General features: G+C 45.7%; 3 protein-coding genes across 3 annotated transcripts in view; 1 reads left to right on the forward strand and 2 right to left on the reverse strand.

Moving 5' to 3' along the window:
* Positions 1 to 399: 399 nt before the first annotated feature.
* Positions 400 to 9,677, reverse strand: arhgap30 (Rho GTPase activating protein 30). Its single transcript, XM_070973756.1, has 13 exons — positions 9,473 to 9,677; positions 7,878 to 7,980; positions 7,646 to 7,790; positions 6,897 to 6,979; positions 6,691 to 6,798; positions 6,472 to 6,590; positions 6,210 to 6,384; positions 5,844 to 5,941; positions 5,564 to 5,635; positions 4,069 to 4,848; positions 3,657 to 3,883; positions 2,919 to 3,511; positions 400 to 1,904 (listed from the first exon to the last, which is right to left on the reverse strand). The coding sequence occupies exons 1-13, from the start codon at positions 9,558 to 9,560 to the stop codon at positions 506 to 508; spliced, it is 3,990 nt and encodes a 1,329-aa protein (XP_070829857.1). The 5' UTR covers positions 9,561 to 9,677; the 3' UTR covers positions 400 to 505.
* Positions 9,678 to 12,094: 2,417 nt separating this feature from the next.
* On the forward strand, positions 12,095 to 15,684 carry LOC139338603 (uncharacterized). Its single transcript, XM_070973773.1, has 4 exons — positions 12,095 to 12,506; positions 12,608 to 12,729; positions 13,188 to 13,266; positions 14,020 to 15,684. The coding sequence occupies exons 1-4, from the start codon at positions 12,293 to 12,295 to the stop codon at positions 14,961 to 14,963; spliced, it is 1,359 nt and encodes a 452-aa protein (XP_070829874.1). The 5' UTR covers positions 12,095 to 12,292; the 3' UTR covers positions 14,964 to 15,684.
* Positions 15,685 to 16,085: 401 nt separating this feature from the next.
* tesk2 (testis associated actin remodelling kinase 2) overlaps positions 16,086 to 20,259 on the reverse strand; it is a 29,304-nt gene continuing 25,130 nt past the window's right edge. Inside the window, exons 12-13 of the mRNA XM_070973764.1 lie at positions 18,668 to 19,195; positions 16,086 to 18,362 (exon numbers count right to left, since the gene is read on the reverse strand). Of these exons, the coding sequence (XP_070829865.1) occupies positions 18,055 to 18,362; positions 18,668 to 19,195 (836 nt within the window). The 3' untranslated portion in view covers positions 16,086 to 18,054. The remainder of the gene's footprint in view (positions 18,363 to 18,667; positions 19,196 to 20,259) is intronic.

Genomic DNA, 20,259 nt, shown 5'->3' on the forward strand with positions numbered 1-20,259 from the left:
TCTGGTTTTCTGTTTATACCTTTCTCTCGTTAATTCATCTAAACTAGCGCATTAAGAACTTTCTGTCTGAATTTAACATCATGTGACTGCAAACAACCTATTTGATAGCAGGTAACACAACAGCTGCTATTTATTAGCTTACTGATGGGGTTTAGGATGCTGACCATGTCACTGCATCAGCTCTGGTTCGAGTCTGGCCAGAGACCTTTTTTGTCTTTGATTTCCCTCGCTTCTGGTCAGTTCTTTAATAAAGGGGGAAAAAATCCTCTGAAAAATATTGTTAAAAATTCTATTAGTATCCTAGTTGTATATCAAGTTTGTGCATGGCAGAAAAAAGTCCTCAACATCTTCAGTAGCACTGCGGAGACAATACTGTGGTTTCGCTGTGATTTGATATATAGACAGAACGTCCTCAGTCAGTACAGGGACAACACGTCCCTTCATGCTGCACATAGATTGTACAGTCTGATCACTTTAAATCAATATACAGACCAGGGAAACGCCCTCACTGTGCTTCATCTCCCCACTCCCTCTGCCTCTCCTTCTCCTTCTCGCACACCTTCTCCTTTTCCCGCCTCATGGTCGCTATTGCAACAGCCTCGTCGAAACACATGCTGAGGGGACTGTTTCTGCTGGCGCCTTCGTCCCCGTCGCTCCTCCCTTCCCTCTCTCTCTCCCCTCCCCTGAGCGTCGGCTTCTCCCTTCTCCCCCTGCCCTCGTCCCCGTCGTCTCTGTCTTTGCCCTGTTCTCCTGCACAGACTTTGTCCTGCTCTGCGGGGACCCTTGGCGAGCTGTCTCTCCCTCTCTCTGCGTCTCTTCTGTCTCTTTCCTGCAGCTGCTGCCGGAGGGTCAGCGCGGTGATTTTGCAGTGCTGCGGCTTCGGAGGCACGACCGGCACCGCTTTGACTTGGTAAACTTTGGGATGCTTGGAGACGACCAGCTTCCTTCCGACTCCTTCTTGGCTGCCGTCGCTTGTCTCACGCTTCCTGTCCTCTTTCAGTTCCTTCACATTGGACCTGAGCAGGTCTCCACTTGGCGGTTTTCTTCTCTGGTCATCCGCTCTCTCTTTATCATCGTTCTCCTTTTCTTTTGAAACCACTTCTTCTCTGTCATGATGCTGTGTTTCGTTGTTGATGACATGCTTCCCATCTGGTTCAGTTCCCTCTTGCTGCACTTCTGTGACTGGGAGCTTTTCAGCTGCCTCCATCGATTCCTCCTCTACCTCTGCTCTGACTTCTGTCTCATTTGTCCCTCCATCGCCCATCATTTCCACTCCTGAAACCTTTCCTACCTGCTCTTCATCCTCTTCAACTTTGACATCCTCCATCGTATCTTTCTCCACGGCAGCACTTCCTCTTGCACCCTTCCTCTTGACATGCTTTCTTTCCTCATCCTCTATCACTTCACATATAACCTCCTCAAGTTCATCCCAAATTTCATTGCTTGTCCTGCATATTGCACCTTCCTGCTCTTCCTGCATCTTTCCTTCATGTTTTATGTCAGCAATCACTTTATCGCCTTCGTCTGTGGTTTCTTCCGGCATGTTCTCATCGTCCTCTTTAATTTCTAGAACAATTTCTTGACATACATCCTCTTCCTCTTTGTCTACCTTCCTGTCCTCTCCCTCGTCACTGTCCCCTCTAGACCAGGTTCTGAGCTGTTCCGTTGCCCTTACAGAAAAGTCTCCGGGCTCCTCTAACAGAGCGTCACCAATTTCTTCCTGTGTGACACGAGAAACCGAGTCACTGTGAGCCACTTCCTCCTCCACCTCGACCGTTATGCCAGGCAGAGCGCTCCACTCGTCAGTGCCCGGCAGTGGATGGTCGTCGCAGCAGTGTGTGGGACGTTGCTCTTTGTCACTTTGAGTATCTTCCTCGACGGTGCGACCTTCCTGTGTCGCTTTGCTGCAGATGGACGACAGATAGAAACATTTAAGATATTTGTAAGAGGATAATGGCATGAATTGCTGTCTGATGCAGCGCCCTGTCTCACACTACCCGTTGGGTGCAGTCAAAGTCAATATATAAAAGTTAATTCAGCATATAATGGCTTTAAAGCATGACTGTGTTACTTCTGCAGGCAGCAGTAATAAGGGATACTGGGATAAATGCTAAAATGCTAAAGCAACTTGACTCACAGAAATGTCTATCTGAGGTTTGCTAACATGAGCTAAAATATACTGGTGTTGATGTACCACCGTGTTCCTGGTCATACCAGACCAAGTAAGGCGGCGGCAGCAGAAGCAGCACACTGAAAGGAGCAAGAGTGAAGACTTTGAATTTAACTTCTCAGATTAAGAAGTTTAACCTGCATTAATTGATTTTTTTGGCCACTCAGGCGCAACTGAACAACCTGTAAACACGACTTCGAACGTATCAAACATATTATCACCTGACAGAGTTTATATGTGGAGCCTGTTAGCAAACAGTTTCCTATGTACACACCCAGCCGTTATGGGGCAACATTAACATTCATCTGGAGTCATGGTCCACAGCAGTGTGCTTCTGTTCAATATTTAATCTGCTTCTTGCTCTGTTTGGAAATATCTGCCTCCGTAGCTCCTAAATGTCCCGCTGTGTTCACCAGCAAGTTGCTAAGTGTGTCCGCCTGCTGTTTGGTGCTGAGCAGTGAGGGAACAGTGAGGTTATCAGAGTGTATTCCCTAAAAGCAGCTGGAAACGGGTGTGATGAGAGTGAAGAAAATGAATGGAAAGATGCTAGACGCTCTGCAGCACCATCTGACCCACTGTTAGTATAAAAATACTGGTTGAAGCAGCTTTAAAGGTGCGTTCAGTGCTTAGCAGGAAACCCTATGACTGACAGAAATGCACTTGCATGAAAAAACAGGTTTGTTATTCCGTCTGTGTCATTCATTCAAGCGTCAAATAGGAGTCAGCCTTTGCCTTTTTTGCCTTTCACCTTTGCCTTTTGTCTTCTGGTTGATCCCTTCCCTGGTGAACTTCCTCTTCCTCTTCCTCTTCCTCTTCCTCTTCCTCTTCCTCTTCCAGCCCATCCTTTTCGTCTTTGTCTTCCTCTTCTAATTGCTGCAGATCTCCAGCAGTCGGAGATTCGGGGTTCAGTGGCTGCCAGTCTCTTTGCTCAGACACCTGCAGCTGATGTACGGGAACACTATAAAGAGTGTCGTGCGTATCAGTGTCTGGTTCAAGCCGGATCGAATCGTTTAGAAAGAAATCAGCAGGGAGGCTTTTAATAAACATGTCCTCGTCGTCACCACTGTAATCATTATCATCGCTGTGGTCGTCTGCCACCTCCTCCTCAGAGCAGGACTCCTCTGAGCCGTAGACAGGTGAGGTCATGTAAGGCAAGCTGAGGGATTTAGTGTGTCGGCTGTGCGCGTCGATGCTGGGCGGCCTGTCTGGATCTAACTCGTGGGTGTGACCCTCAGGGCTGTGTGGCTGGGGCTCTGCAGGATGATGGGGAGACTGAGCTTGCTCCATAACTTCGTACTCATCGTCTGAGTGGCCGGGAGGTTCAACAGAGAACTCCTGCATCTAACAGGTAAAGAGAGACGGGAGGTGAGAACGATGCAAGCTAGAAAAGTTTCTCTTTTTCTCCTCTGCAACTCCGTTATTAAGAAATAGTTTCCACCGTCAAATATTGTTCAAACCTTACCTCTTCAGATACAACAACACGCACCTGATAGGGGACACTGCAGTCCATATGGTCCAGCACGCTGCAGTCCATTTGGTCCAGGAAATCAAAGTTATCTTGAACGTAGCCCGACAGCCCCAGGTCGTCGCCCTCCGCTTCGGTTGAGTTGAGGATGTCAGAAGTGTCAAACACGCCGTCGTCGCCGTGCTGGGTCACCTCCGGCTGAAGGTCGTCGGGTTGCACCCCTTCCATGTCTGGAAACGAGGCACAGGCTGAGGTCAGAGGTGAGTGCTGGTGGTGTGGCGGCAGCAGTGATGTTACAACATGAATAACTCTAATAAACTAATTGATACTGAAGATAATCAGCAGTTAGTATTATAGGATTATAGTATCTAGTATTTCTAATATCTAGTATTTCTAATAAAGGAGCTCGTGGTTAGGAAACAGGTGAAGTTACCCATGTATTCATCGTTTTCATCAACATCCTTGTTATCAATGGCAGCATCTTCGTCATTATCTTCCTCAGTGTTGGAGGTCAGGCTTTTGGCTCGTTGCTCCCTGGACAAACTTCGACCTCCCATCACCGGCTGCGGCTTCCACCCACATTCTTCTCTGACCTCCTCCCCTTCCTCCGCTTTCTGTCCTTCACCCTCTTCCTCCTCACCACCACCTGCCACTGTACTCCCTCCTGCATCCGCGACTCCTTCCCTGTCCGTCTCCTCCCCGGTGTGATTTTTCTCCTCTTCCTCAACCTTCCTGCCTTCTTCCACCTTCCTTTCCACCCTCCTCTCCGCCTTCTCTCCTCCCTCCTTAGCCTCTACTCTGTCTCCTCCATCCTTATCTCTGCCACGATGGATGACCCTGTCGCCCCCACCCCCTTGCAGCACCCCTAATGCCAGGTTAGAGGTGATATGCAGGGGCACGGTCACCATGGTGGGCCCCGTGATGTGCATGGCTGCTCTCCGGCCTGCTTTAGTGGACAGTCCTGGTGATCTGGACTGGAGAGTCTCATTGCCCGCGACCCCTAAACCTTCGGGGTCAAGGGCAGTGTAGGTGCCCTGGGTCCCTGCGCCCCCGCTTACCAACCCAGTTCCCCTGCGGTAGGTTACAGCATATTCACTGCCGCCGATGGCACCGGTGGATACCGTGATATCCGAGGCGGGCTGGGGGGAGGAGGTGACGAGGGGAGACGTTGTAGGGATGTTGGAAGGGGGGCGCTGGCCAGGACGTCTGGAACCTGGAATCAAACAGGCAACAAGCTGATCCAAAGTATGACTGAGAGCCTGTTTCTTAACAAAATACTGGTTCAGACATCTGCAGGCAACAGCTGTCAGACTGTGTTTTAAAGGGTCCGTTCACACAGACCAGAAAAGCACTTTTTCACCACACAGTTTTATGTGTGGGTTTTGACCCGTCTCTGAAACTTTAAGCATTACAACATGACATAAAAGTCAACTGGAAAGACAATTTGTTGTGTCCTTTAGCGTCCCAGTTATTCAGCATAATCCCCTGGAACTACTTTTTTACAACAGAAAAATGGTGCGTGTGAACAGAACATCCTGCTGACAGGATGCTCTGCTGAGGATTCAGGGTAACAGGGACAAGTCTTTTTTTCTGTTTTTACATTATTTGTAACAAAATTTGACTCATCTCTGATCTTGGTTGCAGAAATTTTACAGTCAGGCATCATAAAACGCTCAAAAATGGCAGTTTTTTTTTCCCCATGAAGTGTTAATTACTATTTATTTATTTATTTACGCATTTATTGTGGTAATTTTGGGTGAAGTGACCTTCAACAAAACTGTGATGAGTTTGCTCCACAGCTCAAACCCAACAAACTACATACACAGCATTTTCTCCTTAGTGTGTGTACAGTTAAATATTAGTCTCTTCTATTGTAGAAATATTTCCAGTATTTGTTCAGAAGCTGGGAAATGTGACGAGAGCAGCACCTTCGTTTGGATAGGACGGCGTGCTGAGGGAGTCCATGCTCCTCGCTGGTCTCAGAACAGGCCTCTCTTTCTCTGAAACAAATGATTTAAGACAAAATGGAAAAAACATTATTATTTTCACTAATAAGTTCGTTGTAAATTAAATTGACTGCGTTATGAATGAACACTTTCACCTTTTAAACTGAATTTTTTTCCTTTGCCAGAGAAGTTTTCTTCCCCTGTACATGATTTACGGTTTAAATCTTTAAAACTTTAAAGGAAATTATCAAGAGTTTCGTACCTTTGCCTGAGTGCTTGTGCCTCCGTCGGGGGTCGGGGAACCGTCCTCCGATGTTGAAGATGGACATCCACTTCCTGCCTTTGAGAGATCCTTTCCTCCTGAACGAGACGCAAACATTCACAAAGACTTGAGTTTGAATAAGTGAAACAGAACGAGCATAATTCCACCACAAACAGACTTAATTCAGACCCAGCATGAGAGAAGCGTCTCCAAACGCCTGCCTGGTAAAAGACAATCACGCATGTGGAATGTCACTTTTATAAACCCGTCTATTTTCTGTGCAGAGGATCTATCAGCTGATCATCGCCGACCTTTGACCTCTGCGGATCAGAATATTCAGGCAGATAATTGAACGAGTCCACTCACTTGTCTGTGCCCTCAATGATGGCGTGGTACGGTCTTATGGGTAGAGGACCGTCTCCTGGACTGATATTTCCAAAGTTGGGGATAGGCTGAGTCAGAGGGGATTTAAAAAACCCTTCCTCCTGACTGGACGCTGCCGACGGCGAGGGGAGGGACTTCCTTCTCTCGTTTGTTACACCTGAACACGGCAGAAGTCAGTGATACGGAGCGGGTCTGAATGAGTGAATCGAAATGGCTCGGTCTCACCGTCAGGTGAGTGTGTTACCTTGTTCAGGAAACAGCTGAGGGACGTGTGTGAGGACGAACTCCACCACGATGGACTGAACCCTGACCTCCATGAAGGCTGCTGTGCCGTTAAAGCCAGACACCTCAATGTCCTTCGACCTTAACATACAGATTGATTGATTGTTCAAAGGAAGGAATTGAATGCATACTGGAAGGGACATTAGTGAAGGACAACACGTGTTGACGTATATCAGCAAACCTGAGCAGATTCGGGGCCCAGACAATGGCCAAGTTCCTGGCGTGCATGTTCGTCTCAGAGGAATACGATGCCATTCGGACAAGATGGCGCATCAGGAACTCCAGAGTCCTGATGGAGAGGAAGTGAGGAGGTGAAATATTTCAGTGACAGTTTAAGACCGACCTCTCGCTGTCTGGCTTCAGTGAAAGCCGTGCAGAGGACTCCACCTGTAATGAGGTCTCGGCAGCTCTTTCAGCACATCTCTGATCTTCACCAGCCGCTCCTCCTCCAGCTGGATGGCCACAGCCTCCTGAAACACAGGCGTGTCTTTGAGTCAGTGTGTGAGTACTCCAGGTCAAACAGTAGTATTCTTCAGTGTACTAGAAATATAACTGAAGTGTAGAAAAGTCAGTACACTACTACTTCTAAATACATGTCAAGTTCTACATGTTAAACGTGAATATAGTAATTCTCCGATACTTAAAGTTGTATTTCAAAGTGCTTACAAAAGATTTGCTTGCACAAAAAAGTGCACAGAAATTACAAATTCTTTTAATAGTATATTGTAAATTGAGTGAAGTACGCTTATTTTTGTGTCCTTTGTTATACACTGTTAGCATGCTTAATTAAAGTGTACTTTAGTTTAACTTCATTTCAAGTATATTTAAGTATATTTCCAGCACATTGGTGATACAATACAGTTGTACTGCAAGTGTGTTTTGAAGGTTCACAAGTACTGATTTTCACTGGTGTACTTCAGCACGCTTGTTGTAAAGTTATGCCCATTTAGCAACTATTAGTATTAGTCAAGTGGTACTCACAGGCTACATGAGTCCAGGGAGCAACAGCACAAAGTCAAAGTATAATATTCTGAAATAATATAAAACTTTGATAGGAGACATTCTGCCCTGAGTACTTTTACTTCCTATAATATAGCGTATAAGCGTATACTGTGTGAAATGTTTGAGGTACTCACAGCGAACTTGTCATACAGCTGGTACGTGAGCAGAGGGTTGGGCAGCTCTCTGAAATAAGCTTTACACAAAGAGCTGACGCAGTGGATGTCCTGCAGGTACACATCCTTGTTCAGATCTGGACTCCCGTCGTTCTCAAACTCACCCCTGCACGCGAGCACACGCAGACTCACTTCAGAACACATCAACACGACGCACAGACTCAAAGGGCTGCACACACTCACGCAGCTGTACCTGAGCTTCTGGATGTTGGACGACACTCCTGATAATCTGTAGATTCCATCCACGATTCCATGAGTCTCAACGAACTCGCTGCAGCATCGCAGGACCTGAGGAACTGCAGGAAACAGGGAGGGATGATTGCTCGCATTGCTGTCTCATTCCTGATCCTTCTTTTATTCTACATGGACAGCTGAGGAAGACGCGCTGTGGGGACATCATGTCCATGTAGAAGAGCAGAAGCGTTGAGGATGGGAGCTGTGTGCAGGTGTATTTTGTCCTTTTGTGCAGGTTATTGTTGAAAAGCACCCAGATGTTCATGGATGTGCACGTACCTCCCTCATATGCATGAAGACAAGTTTGTAAATTACAGATTTTAGCGGACAAATGATTTTCAATGTTAGTCCACCACACTATACCAATAATACCCATAACTACACCAATAATTTCAGATTTGCATATTGGATGGGTTGGTACAAATATTCCCCCTGCCCCCCTCAGCATGACTTGTAATAGCTTTGATGATCCTCTTAGATTTAATTTGGTGGCATCATCACATCATTTTTTTTAATCCTTTGGTTTATGGTGTCCGCAAAAGAAATGATGTTCCCATCAGCCTCAGCTGCACTTTGTGTGTATGACTCATTAGTAAATGCTAGCATGCTAACAGACAAAAGTATGACTGTGAACACGGTAAACATTATACCTGCTTAACATCAAAATGTAGCACACTGGCATTAGCATTTAGCTCGAAGCACTGCTGTGTCTGAATAAAGCGAGCAGAGACACCAGCTGGGCTGTCTTAAAGGATATGAAACTGCAGGATGGACTGTTGAACACTACACTGAGCCCTGAGGGAATAAGTACAACCCCCACTCCAAAAAGGTTTGGACTCTTCTGAAAAGTATCCCTGAATCCATGTAGTAATATCCTTCATCCAATCATGTGTTCACAAAGTGGTGAACCTCGCTCCATCCTCACTTGTGAAGGACTGAGCCTTTCCAGGATGCCCCTTTCATACCCAATCACGATACTCTCAACTGTTACCAATGAGCCTGTTCACCTGTGGAATGATCCAAACAGGTGTTTCTGGAGCATTTCACAACTTTCACAGTCTTTAATTGCTCCTGTTGCAACCTCATCAGATTCAAAATAAGCAGATATTTACAAAAATCAATGAAGCTGATGAGGTCAAACATGAAATGTATCGTCTTTGTACTGTTTTCAGTTGGGTATAAGTCAAAAAAGAATCAGCAAATCATCAATTTCTGTCCTTTTTTTCTTGACTTCATATCTGTCTGAGAAATATCACAGCGAAATGAGACACTGAGCATTGTAAAAGCAGATACTCTGACCAAATAGTAGTATTCGTCATCCCTGTTGAATGTTTCTCTCGCCAGCTGTATGACCTTTTGGCATTTGTGGTTTTCAAGTGTACGTAAAAACACATCGGGAGACATCTGTTCATATCTATGCACATATTTCTATATAAGCATTGTGTGGCTATTCTGAGGTGTGGGGTTAGAAAACACTGCTGTTTCCGGTGATGCTACATGCACATGTGTTGCTCTTTATCTGTCCAGGGTTGTGTTCAGTGTCTGTTCACTCACTCTCTTGAGAAGAGGCGTTCAGGTGCTCGAGCAGGTCACATCCGAACACCTTCTCTTTGTTCCCTCCTTTTCTCCGAACTCTCCTCATGTCTTCCTGTCGGCTGTTTTCTCCTCACATTCAGACCGGCCCGAGCGGCTGTGTGCGCGACCGTCCGGCTGGCTGACTGTCCGTGTGGCTGCTGATGTGTTGACCAACTCGGTTAATGTGACAGTGACTTCTCAGAGGCGCCGCACATTTCAGGGAGTTCACCGTGCTGCTGCTGCTGCTGCTTCTGTTTCCTTTGCCTCAGTGCATGTTGTTAGGTGCAGGTTGTTTCCTCTGTAAGCTGTCGGGGTTGTACAAGCTGGAGTGTTACAACATAGTTTGGTTTATCTTCCAACCTGTAAAAGCAGAAAAAGCTAAAGTCTCTCAGTGCAAACAGCAGCTCCACATTGCAGACAACAATCTCCCCTAAAATCAAACAAATTGTAATGAATCCTCAGCGTGCAAATGTGTCTCTTCACTTCCCCCTGATGTACCCAACCTTTTTTTTTTTTTTTTTTTTCAAACGAAAGGCCACACCCTTGCCGCTGTACTTCTCCTATTCAGTGACATGAGCCTCTGATTCTTTCACTCCAATCACACCATAATCACACTCCGGGCCGGTGGACCCACTCAAACCTCCAACCCTGGCTACAGCCTGAGGACCGTGCTCCTTACAGGCTGGTTCTGTCCTCCCCGCCCGCATGTCGTGTCATTTGCGGCCCCCTCTTTCTCTGCAGCGGAAGTCAAGCACTGCTAAAGCCTGAACATATAGACAGACATTCAAACTTCACTCCCCCACCACCTCCATCTCCCTGACACCTGCTCCTGCTCTCCTCCTGTCCACCATCCCTCCCCGTCTGTCCGCTTCTAGGAGGGAGTTTCAGGGTAGAAACGTGAGGAAATAAGTTAAAAAGCGAGCGTTCCTACCTTCACTCTGCATCGGCACACAAGTAGCAGCATAAAACGATGACGCAAGAAACCACTAAACTTCCCCTGTTAACTTCCTGAGTGTCTCTCCTTCTCTTGTGCTTTCTCTCTGTATGTGGCCCACAGTTTCTCCGCCTCTGCTGATTGAGTAGGGAAATCAGTTCAGTGTATCTGCACCGTGCATCTATTTCCCTTTATGTGCTGTTCGTCTGAGTGTAGGCCGAGCTCCATGTGTGCTTCTCATCCTGACAGCAAGAAATGGACTGTAAATGTGCCAAAATTCAGCTTATTTCTGCCCATTTTCTTTGGCTCTGTCAGTTGCACATCAATGCTAAACATCAGCACTAATAAACAAGCTCAAGCACCACACACAGCCTCTGTGAGTGCTGTGGAAAATACAAGAAAGGCTCCGGAAATACCACCACATTCACCACATTAAGTATAACAAATTACTGCTGAAATATGCTACAAACTAAAATTACTACAGATTATCACTAAAAACCAGAAATCACACCAGAACAGAAACTACCACATTATTACCACAAATGACCAAATGGTAACACACAGTACACGAATCACTAGAATTCACTGCAAACAACCACAAAGTATATCCCGAAGTACCACAAAGTGCCAGTTTATTACAGAGAGAGAATACCAATCAGATGAGCCCAAAGTATCACGAGTTCCAACAAAGTACTACTAAAGGGGAAAAAAGGCAAATTACTCTAAAGAATCACGGAATACCACAATATCACACTGTAAATATACTCCAAGTAAATGTTGAGAATTCAAAACTTTACCTATAGTAAAAGTAGAAGAATTAGCAACAAAATATACTTTAAGGATTCATCATAAAATTACTCTTTATGTATCATCATGATCCCTGGTGGTGTTACATGATATTATTGGATACATCAGCTGTCAGATAAAACTGGTGGAGTAGAAGTATACACTGGTAAAATCTAAATACTCCAGTAAAGTACAAGTAACTCAGAATTGTACTTGAACACAGTACATGAACAAATGTACTTACTTACACTCTTGTGTTTTTGAGACGTGGATATTATCCGGGCACTGGTGAACTGTATCTTCTGCATTGATATATAAATTATATAAAATATGTGGTAGTTTCTGATTCTGTGGCTCTGTGTGGTGTTCTGTAGCACCTTCTACCTGGACCTTACCCTGCGGACCCCCTCATTAAGTGTTTCTAAGTTGTCACAAATGGCTTTATTAGAGGTTAATGTCATATATTTCATGAAAATGCATTTGGTTAGAGATTATTTTGAAAATAAAATATCTCGCTTTTTTAAAGCAACTTTGTTAAAACTGCTAATGTAAGTCACCTTGATTCAGAGTGATTGATCGGTGGGAGTCTCTGACCTCCGTCGCTGGGGTCAAGGTGCGGATGTCATCGAATATTTACGGTAATTCTTCGGCAGTTATCAGTGACGCTTTACAGTGACTTCGTTTTGTGTTCAGGTACGTCCCATACTTTCGGAAATAATGTTAAATTAGCAACCTTACTCATTTTAAAATACAGAAACTTTCTCAACTTTTTTCACTTTCATATGACAGAGGATGTTAAAGTATGTTGATTAAATAAAGTCAGTTTTTCAGGAAGAGGGAGGGACACCGCCCGTACGAGCCGCTGTGTAAAAAAAAAAAGCGAGCGACCCTCTCCGGCTACCGTCCACGGAAGAAATTTACAGCACACAGCATCGACCACTTTCAGTGTTGACCAATACAATATCTGACCGACCGTCTTTCTACATTCACCCTTGAATTGACTGACAGACGGCGCATACAGGTGTGCACAGGTGAACATATTTATTTGTGTTTGAATAAGAAGCTGAAGTCGGTGCAAGATGGAGAACTGCAGCTTCCACAGCCAGCTGCTGTCCGTCATGGAGGTCTTGGCTAAGGCAGCTGTGGCGGAGATAAACCGGCGTGTGGACGACAGCTGCGCGGTGCTCCGGCTGGAGGTGAGCCAGAGCCGGCGGGACATCGACCTGCTGAGGCGGAAGTGTGAGGTGATGGAGGCCGAGCTGAGGAGGACCAGGATGAGAGCCCGGAGGAAAGGTGAGGACGGCGGCTGCCCGCACGGAGGGCGTCATGTCACTGTCTGTAGTTTGTGCTCTTAAGACGTGGTGACACGTCTGGTTTGTACTCTTCTTCTGCAGCGTTTTATCCTCCAGCAGCAGAGAGATTCTCCCCTTTAGTCAAAGTAGTGTTGGACAAAGACAGACAGAGCACAGACTGGGACAGACAGATGGACGCCGAGGCTCCAAACCAACCCCAGCACGTATGAATACTGCAAAATCTTACTTTTACTGTCTGTTAATCTGCTTTTTTGATGAACAAATTGATCATTTATCCAATGCACAATGATATTAAACAGAGGAAAGCGTTTGAGAAGCCAGGTCCAACGCTGGATCCAAGAAATGTTTGGCACTTTAGCTCGTTAAACTATTATTTAATTATAAAGGAGGAGGTTTTGGGCTGGAAAACAGACATTTCTGGTGTTTAGGGTAATAGAAGTGTCACATTTGTGAGCGTAGAATGAGATAAAATGCATAAACATAAAACAAAGTAAATGACATTTCAGTTTATTTTATCATGACTCGTTAAATCTTGCGGAAACACGAAAAGCATTAAAGCATGCGTGGCTCTGCATTTCATTTCTTCGTGAGGTTTAATTACCACATCCATGGTGCGTGTGCTGCATTCAGACGTAAACTCCTGTTGTTCCTGGTGTTGCAGCGCGCGACTGAAGCTGAACACGCGCTGATCAAAGAGGAGTGTGCAGAGGAGGACGTGTGGAGGACAGAGGACAAACCCAGTGAGTGACACACACAAGCTTCCTCTGCTCATCGGAGCGTGTGTGCGATCACAGAGCAGGAAACTAAAAATACCCGCGTGTCTGCGCACATCTGAACGTGCTTTTACTCGAGAGTCAGAGCTCTCTGTCACCTCGAGAGCTACAACAAACAGGAGTGCGACGCTCGTCTGTCAGAGCAGCTTCTGGTCCAGCAGCTCGTCTGTAAGACGTCCTTCTGCGGTGGAGACCTGGAGGCTGGAGCTTAGTTTGACAACATATTATTCCCAGGTCAAACAGTAGTTTACTTTACTGTGTTAGAAATATAATTTAAGTACAGAAAAGTGAGTACAAGTACACTTTTAGTTTGTGTGCTTAAAGTATGTTTGACCTGTACTTTTAAAAAGTGCTCTTCTAAATAGACGTCTTTAAATTCTACTTAAATGTATTAAAAATGAATATACTAACTGTGCAATACTTGAAGTGGTATTACAAATACTTTTAATAGTAATAAAGTATACTTATGGAAAGTCTACTCATTTTCAAGTCCTCTGAAACAAACTGTTAGCATGCTTGATTAAAGTGTACTTTAATTTCACTTTATTTGAAGCATGTTTAAGTATTTTTCCATTCCAAGTATTACTCAAGTGGTACTCACATACTACTAGAGTACGCTTAAGTATACATGAATGTGACAAAAGCAGTACAAAGTGTACTGCGTAGCTTTGCAGGAAACCTCTACTTTACGTTGACCTGTGGTTCCTGTGCTTCCTTTAGCCTCCGAGGCCGAGCAGCTGCCGTGTTTGGAAACCTCACAAGCGGCTCAGACCGACAGCTTCGAGGAGCGTCTCCACTCCGCTGAGACCCCGGCAGACCCTGGATGCCTGGTGTCCCCGGCAGGCGAGTGCAACGCTTTCCCAGAGCAGCTGAACGGAAACCAAAGTGAGGCAGAACTCGTAGTGAAACACGAGCGAGAGGACGAGCCGGACGAGAACGCAGCTCCTCTCGACTCGGCCCACCGGTTTGTGACAGAGGAAGGTGACGGACAGCTGTGGCCGTCCGGTCTGTGCTTCTTGTATGCTGGGCAGCAGCTGGAGCCGGTTCCCTCTGCGTTCCCATCTCAAAGTGGGTTACATCTGGACGACACGGTGCCCCAAGTACACTCAGCGGGGAAGCCGCATGCAGCCGCGGTGAGCTCAGCACGAGTGAAAAGACGAGCCAGAACGTTTGGAGGTAAGAGACCACAACCAGATGAAGGACACAACGCTTTGTCTCAGATTAACGCCACGGATCAGTGCTCGACCCCTCAGCGACCACAGCATCAGTACAGAGACTCTGCACCTCGCACGACGAGCCCAGACGAGGATCCGACGCCGCCAAACACGGCGGCCGCCTCTTTCTGTGGGTACAGCCGCGGCGGCTTCGGCCTGGCGAGGAGGATGAGGACGCCCTGGAGGTCCGGCGTGGGCGAGAAGAGGTTCAGCTGCACGTACTGCGACAAAAGCTTCATGAGGTTCAGTCAGCTCAAAGAGCACCTGCGGAGCCACACGGGGGAGAAGCCGTTCAGCTGCCTGCAGTGCGGCAGGAGCTTCACCAAACAGTGCAACCTCATCCGGCACGCCGTGGTGCACAGCGGCGAGAAGCCCTACGAGTGCTCGCTGTGCGGGAAGTGCTTCACCCAGCGCTCCAGCCTCAAGTCCCATCAGAAAACAGCACACTGAGTTCACGGCGTGTCCGTACAAACAGAAGAAGCTCGTGAGCTGGAGGTCGGAGGTGTGTTCATCAAGATGTTTTGTTTTTTATTGTATATTTTTGTGTTTAAAACAGCAAAATTTCTAATATTTAATATACTGTTAGTATAATGAACAGACTAGTCTAGTATTCGAACACCATAACGTGCTTGCTTGGTTGCAACATTAACACAAATCATGTGTACCTTATCTGACTGTTCAAGGTGCGTTAAATAAGCAACATGTCGGTGTCGCTTTCTGTTGTGAGTCCTCGTTTCGCAGGCTGTGAGCGTCAGTGAAGCAGTCTGACTCCACGCAGACAGAAGTATGACTCATACACTAATTAAGAATATTAGAGATAAAGGATTCAGTTTGTTTTTCAACGTGTGAACAAAAGGAGCGACAGCCTGCAGCTCCACTTTCACACCAAACTGAAGTCTGTGGGACGTAGTGATGCTCGAGGTTTTAGAGTAATCTCTGGGGTCGTTTGTTTGCCCTCTGACAGTAGAGAGAGGACTTCACTGCTGACCATGGAGGCAACATGTGTCAGACTTATTGTAGGTCAAGTCTGCATCAAGCTGTGTCAGTTAGTCTGCACTGTAGAGCCGCTGAAACACTTTTGACCAGTTTGTGAGCAGAGCTGAGGCTGAACTGAGTCCCAGTTTGTGCCTCAATCGTATCATTAAAGTGCTTTGATCAGATATGTTTTATATATCTGATGTTGTTTGTCCTTTTTGTCATATTTTCATGCAACAAAGAGATCTGGCCACAGTGTTTTGCCTTTTTTTTTTTTTTGGATTAGCAAGTCATTAAAATTTGTTACGAAAATCATTTTCATTCTGCAGCAGACAATTGTTTTTGGAAATGCTCGAGAGGACCAAACTGGGGTTGGACTCGCCCGAATAAACCAGTCAGATAATCCTTATCGCAACCAGCCTGTGGAGAGAACAGAGCCGAGACTCTACTGTGACACCTCATCAGGATGCAAAGTCAAAATCTTTGACAACGACCATCCTCGTGATTAAATCTGAAAGCAAAAGTTTTCACACTTTTTCACTCAAATGGGACTTTTTTTCAGTGCAGGCTGCCTGAGAATGAGAGACAAACACAAGGAAAACCCAGACAAGCTTTGTTATTCGATCAGCAAAAAACATCTCAGCCTGTATTCATCAGGGCGGGCGACACGAACTTTTTACACAAATATACAAATGTAAGACATTAAAACGTTTTCTCTTAAATATCAAATTAGATCCTTTATACTGTAAAACACATAAAAGGTACACTGGTTGCATAGAGAAGTAGTGATGAGCAGATCAGAGGAGGAGGCTGAACAGGAGCATTTTAGCTCCTCAGCAGAATATAACCAGAGCATCGTAAGAAAGCGGCGGAGCAGAGGCGAACATGGCTCAGCAAATACGAATCAGCATTTATTTTGGACTCTGAAAACCTTCCTGTTGAGACTCGGTGATAAAAGGAAACCTGCGACACGCTCGCACATCTCACCCCCATCTGTGAAGTGTTAATAAAAGCAGATCGTGTGAGGGGGCCGCCAATTAAATCAGACATTCAACCGCGTGTTGGCATGACGATGTCAGAGCATCATGCTGCGAGACGGTTAGCTTCAGATTGGAGGGAAATCTCAATTTACTTTACATGTGCTGCAATTAAAAGAAAATATCCACTGAATTTGAAGTAGAATCTCATCACTTGAACTTAAGTTGAACCATCTGTTTACTCTGAGTGCCAGTGATTTGTGTTAAGACAAACGTTTTTTGGGGGGGGGTGGTGTTTTTTCAAACACTGTTTGGATATTTTCATCACGATAAAGCAGAAAACTCAACATCAGGTACATCTGAATGGAAAAAAAACTGAAAGATCAGGTCGTTTGTTTCCCTCAAATCAAAAGATTACTCCTCCAACTCGAGCTGCAGCTTCGTCATGTGCTCCTTCTTAGGAAACCTGAGGTCTCCTTTGAGTTTTTAGTGAAGTTCTCCGGTGTCTTCTTTCTTTAACATGCTAGTTTTGAGATGGAATTTGTACGAGGAAGATTGTGTTGTTTTATCTTTCAAAAGTTGCATGGTGTTGCTTTAAACTTGTTTTACACAGATTGTTTTAATAGAGCTGCATGAGGGGACTATTTTGAAAACTTGTGCTGCATTCAAGTAAACTCAGACATCTGAGATTTAGAATTTGGCTCTATGCAACAACTTTTAAAAGCAAAAACTTTCTAAGGTCCTTTTTCACATCATCCATGTTTGACGTCTCCACCACGCTGCTCTGCTTTGACTGTTGATTGGTGGGGTTTGGCTGATAGTTAGTGCCTCTGATCAAACCGGATTTAAGCGCTATGTCATCAGGTGGCTCCCAAACTGCAGTACCTGTACTTAAAGAGCGTAAGATGTTAAAATGAGCAACAGTCATGAAGTGAGTGTCGTTTTTCAGGCACTCGGTTATTATAAAACGTACAAACTTCTCATCTGAATCTCAGTCTGTTAATCAAAAATATGGAATTTTGTTGATTTAGTATAAACATCTGTCTAACAAAGAACACAGGGAAAAGTACGAAAACACAAGCTTTGATTTTTAACCACTCACACATACACAACACAAGGGATCAGCGATACTCCTCGTCATACACAAAGACGCCTAATAAACCTTTAAAGGGAAAAAAATCTACATCCTCTCATGTTATTAAATATAAACAACCTCTTCAAAAAAATAATCTCTGTGCCGAGTGTCCATCGTGTTGATAAAAGCTTCTCCGTGTGCTAAATGGAGACTTGTCCTGTCACGCCTGTGTGATAATATCTCGCGTGTGCTTGGTTTACTGATCGACATGTGGTGCGTTCACTTGAAAGGTAAAAATCAAGTGCTTCTTCGTTTCTTTGTACATTTTCTTTTTCAAAATGATCTGAAATGAGTCCAGTCTGTCAGTCCACTTTTACTAATAAGTTCCTGCTGCCTCCATGTCCACAGTCCGGGGAGTAAAAGTCCCCGTCTCCTGTCCAAATCCACCACATCCTCCTTGTCACTCCTCCATTTGTGGGTGTGTGTATGTGTGTGTGTGTGTGTGTGTGTGGATTTACATGTGTGTTAACATGGGGCAGGCGTCCGTCCCGATCTGTCGTTCCTCCTCTTCCTCCAGGCTGCTGGAGCAGTCCATCGCCTCTCCACTGTCTCTCTCGCTGCTGGGGACCATCGGAGACCAGCTCTCCCCGAACTCCTCGTCCTCGTTCCCCTCCTTACTCCCGTCCTCTCCGTCCTCCTCCCCTCCTCTCTGCCTGCAGTAAGGTGGGATCTCAACCACGACGTATTTCTTCGCCCAGCCGCACAGCGCCGCCTTCTGTCGGACATCGTTTCCCGTCAGGCCTGCGTCAGACCTGGAGTTACCTGAGAAAAGTGGGAAACCAGGAGAGAGAAGAAGGGAAAGGAAAAAGAAAGGAAAAGTATGAACAGAGAGGTAGAGGACAGAGAGCAGATGACACATTCAGGAACCATTATTATCTAATTCTAAAGCATCAGAAAAATCATTTAAAGAAGAAATTTCAGAGTTTACAGTGAAGCTGTGTGTATTTAAGATCCTGTTTTATTAAGTATTATTTTATTTATATTTGTTATTTTATGCTACTTTGAATTACAAGTCATGTCTGTACTCCCCTCAGCAGATCAAACATATCAGAAAGGTGGCAGCTCACCTGGCAGCGTTGTGGAGAGCTGGCTGGAGTTACAGGTGACAGAGCCGTTGTTATTGGAGCTGACAGCAGCGGCCGGGTGGAAGACCTGTGATCGGGGCAGCTGGGGGGACACTGGCAAGGAGTGACACTGTCTTCCTGGCAGCTGCTGCCAGTAGTAAGACGCCTCCTGTTGGGGTCCTCCATTAGCAGGCGGCTGGTTGCTGAAGACACTCCCGGGAGGAGAGTGGAGGTCGAACACCAGCGAGAAGACGGACTTGCTGGGCACGTCGTAAAACTTGATCTTGCCCCCGCACAGGTCTTCTCGGGCGGTGAATGGGTTGATCTTGCGGGATTTAGCGGCTCGGTGAGCGTTGGGGGGGTTGTAGTAAGGGTCCTGCACATTCACTTTTCTTCCTGGTTTGCAGGAGAAGATGTCTGATTGGCTGCGGCTGAGCCAGATGTTTCGTCGGGGGCGGGGAGATTTCGGAGGAATTTTATCATCCTGGAAACCGTGAGGGTTTAGTCGCTTGAAGCCCTGGATCTTCTCACCTTGAACGAGGAGACAGGTTTGCGAAATAGAGAATCTTATGTAACCACTAGGTGGCAGTACAGGCTAAATCCTGCAGAGAGTGCACAGCCATGAGCTCATTGAATCCCTGTACTTCAGACGTTTCCAACAGCTCTGAATGAGATTTGTTTCATACAGAAATATCCTCTGAAGAGTGGTCGGGTCTTAATATTCTCATAAACTTAAATCAGTGCAGCAGGAACAAAAAACATTAGGATGAAAGGAAGAATGTGAGGGTGAGAGAAACAGGGATAAAAACACTGAGTCTCAGCAGCGACTGATCGCATTAAGAAAGAGACTTCATCTAAGAACAGAAACAGTTCTTTGCCTAGTTCACAAAAATCACTCATTGCCAAAGATGATGCGTACAAACACATGAGCTGACCAAGAAAACATCTTATCCTCTCAAATCTCAAATCAGTGAGACTGAATGCATCTCATTTAGGTCAGGAAATACCTGAAGCAATTACTCATTTCACTCTTGAGGACCAAAAAAAGCTATTCTCCATAAACATTTGGCTAAAAAGTTGTTATGCAACAGAAGTATGTCCTACTATGAGGATGATCCTGGTTTTCAGGAAATGCTGATGTTATCAGGTAAACAGAGAGATGGAGCTGGAGGAGGGGATGGAGAGGGAAGGAGGGAGCTGAAGAGACTCCTGACGTACCGCAGGACTGTCAGATCCAGGTCATGTTTTCCACACAACAACAGCTACATAAGAGATGTTTTTTATGTCAACAGACCCAGACTGTGTTTTAGAAATCTTGTTAGCTTCATCTAGATTTACAACACAACACCAGATGTCAGAAACCGCCTTAGTCACTCGTATAAATCACTCCTGCATCCTGTGACGTCATGTGTTTGTGCTTTCCTTCTTCATACGCCGTAGTCCTGACTGAGGAAGAGGAGCCGCTGGGCTTGTCTAAACAAAAACATTACCGCCTCCTGACTCCACGATGGGCAGACACGCAGGCGGCTGTACGCCGGACCAAATTAGAAGTGAAACCTGGGCTCGCATGGACCGAGTATCTCAAAATAGGTATG

Source organism: Chaetodon trifascialis, chromosome 11, assembly GCF_039877785.1.
Source record: "Chaetodon trifascialis isolate fChaTrf1 chromosome 11, fChaTrf1.hap1, whole genome shotgun sequence".
Lineage (NCBI taxonomy): Eukaryota > Metazoa > Chordata > Actinopteri > Chaetodontiformes > Chaetodontidae > Chaetodon > Chaetodon trifascialis.

Excerpts from the sequence above, each read along its gene's own strand:
- arhgap30 (XM_070973756.1), bottom strand. The coding sequence starts at position 9,560 with ATGAGGAGAGTTCGGAGAAAAGGAGGGAACAAAGAGAAGGTGTTCGGA. Across the intron at positions 7,981-9,472 it reads GAACGCCTCTTCTCAAGAGA|TTCCTCAGGTCCTGCGATGC; the intron begins GTGAGTGAACAG and ends TGTTTCCTGCAG. Across the intron at positions 5,942-6,209 it reads ATCATTGAGGGCACAGACAA|GAGGAAAGGATCTCTCAAAG; the intron begins GTGAGTGGACTC and ends CGTCTCGTTCAG.
- LOC139338603 (XM_070973773.1), top strand. The coding sequence starts at position 12,293 with ATGGAGAACTGCAGCTTCCACAGCCAGCTGCTGTCCGTCATGGAGGTC. Across the intron at positions 12,507-12,607 it reads GATGAGAGCCCGGAGGAAAG|CGTTTTATCCTCCAGCAGCA; the intron begins GTGAGGACGGCG and ends CTTCTTCTGCAG. Across the intron at positions 13,267-14,019 it reads GAGGACAGAGGACAAACCCA|CCTCCGAGGCCGAGCAGCTG; the intron begins GTGAGTGACACA and ends TGCTTCCTTTAG.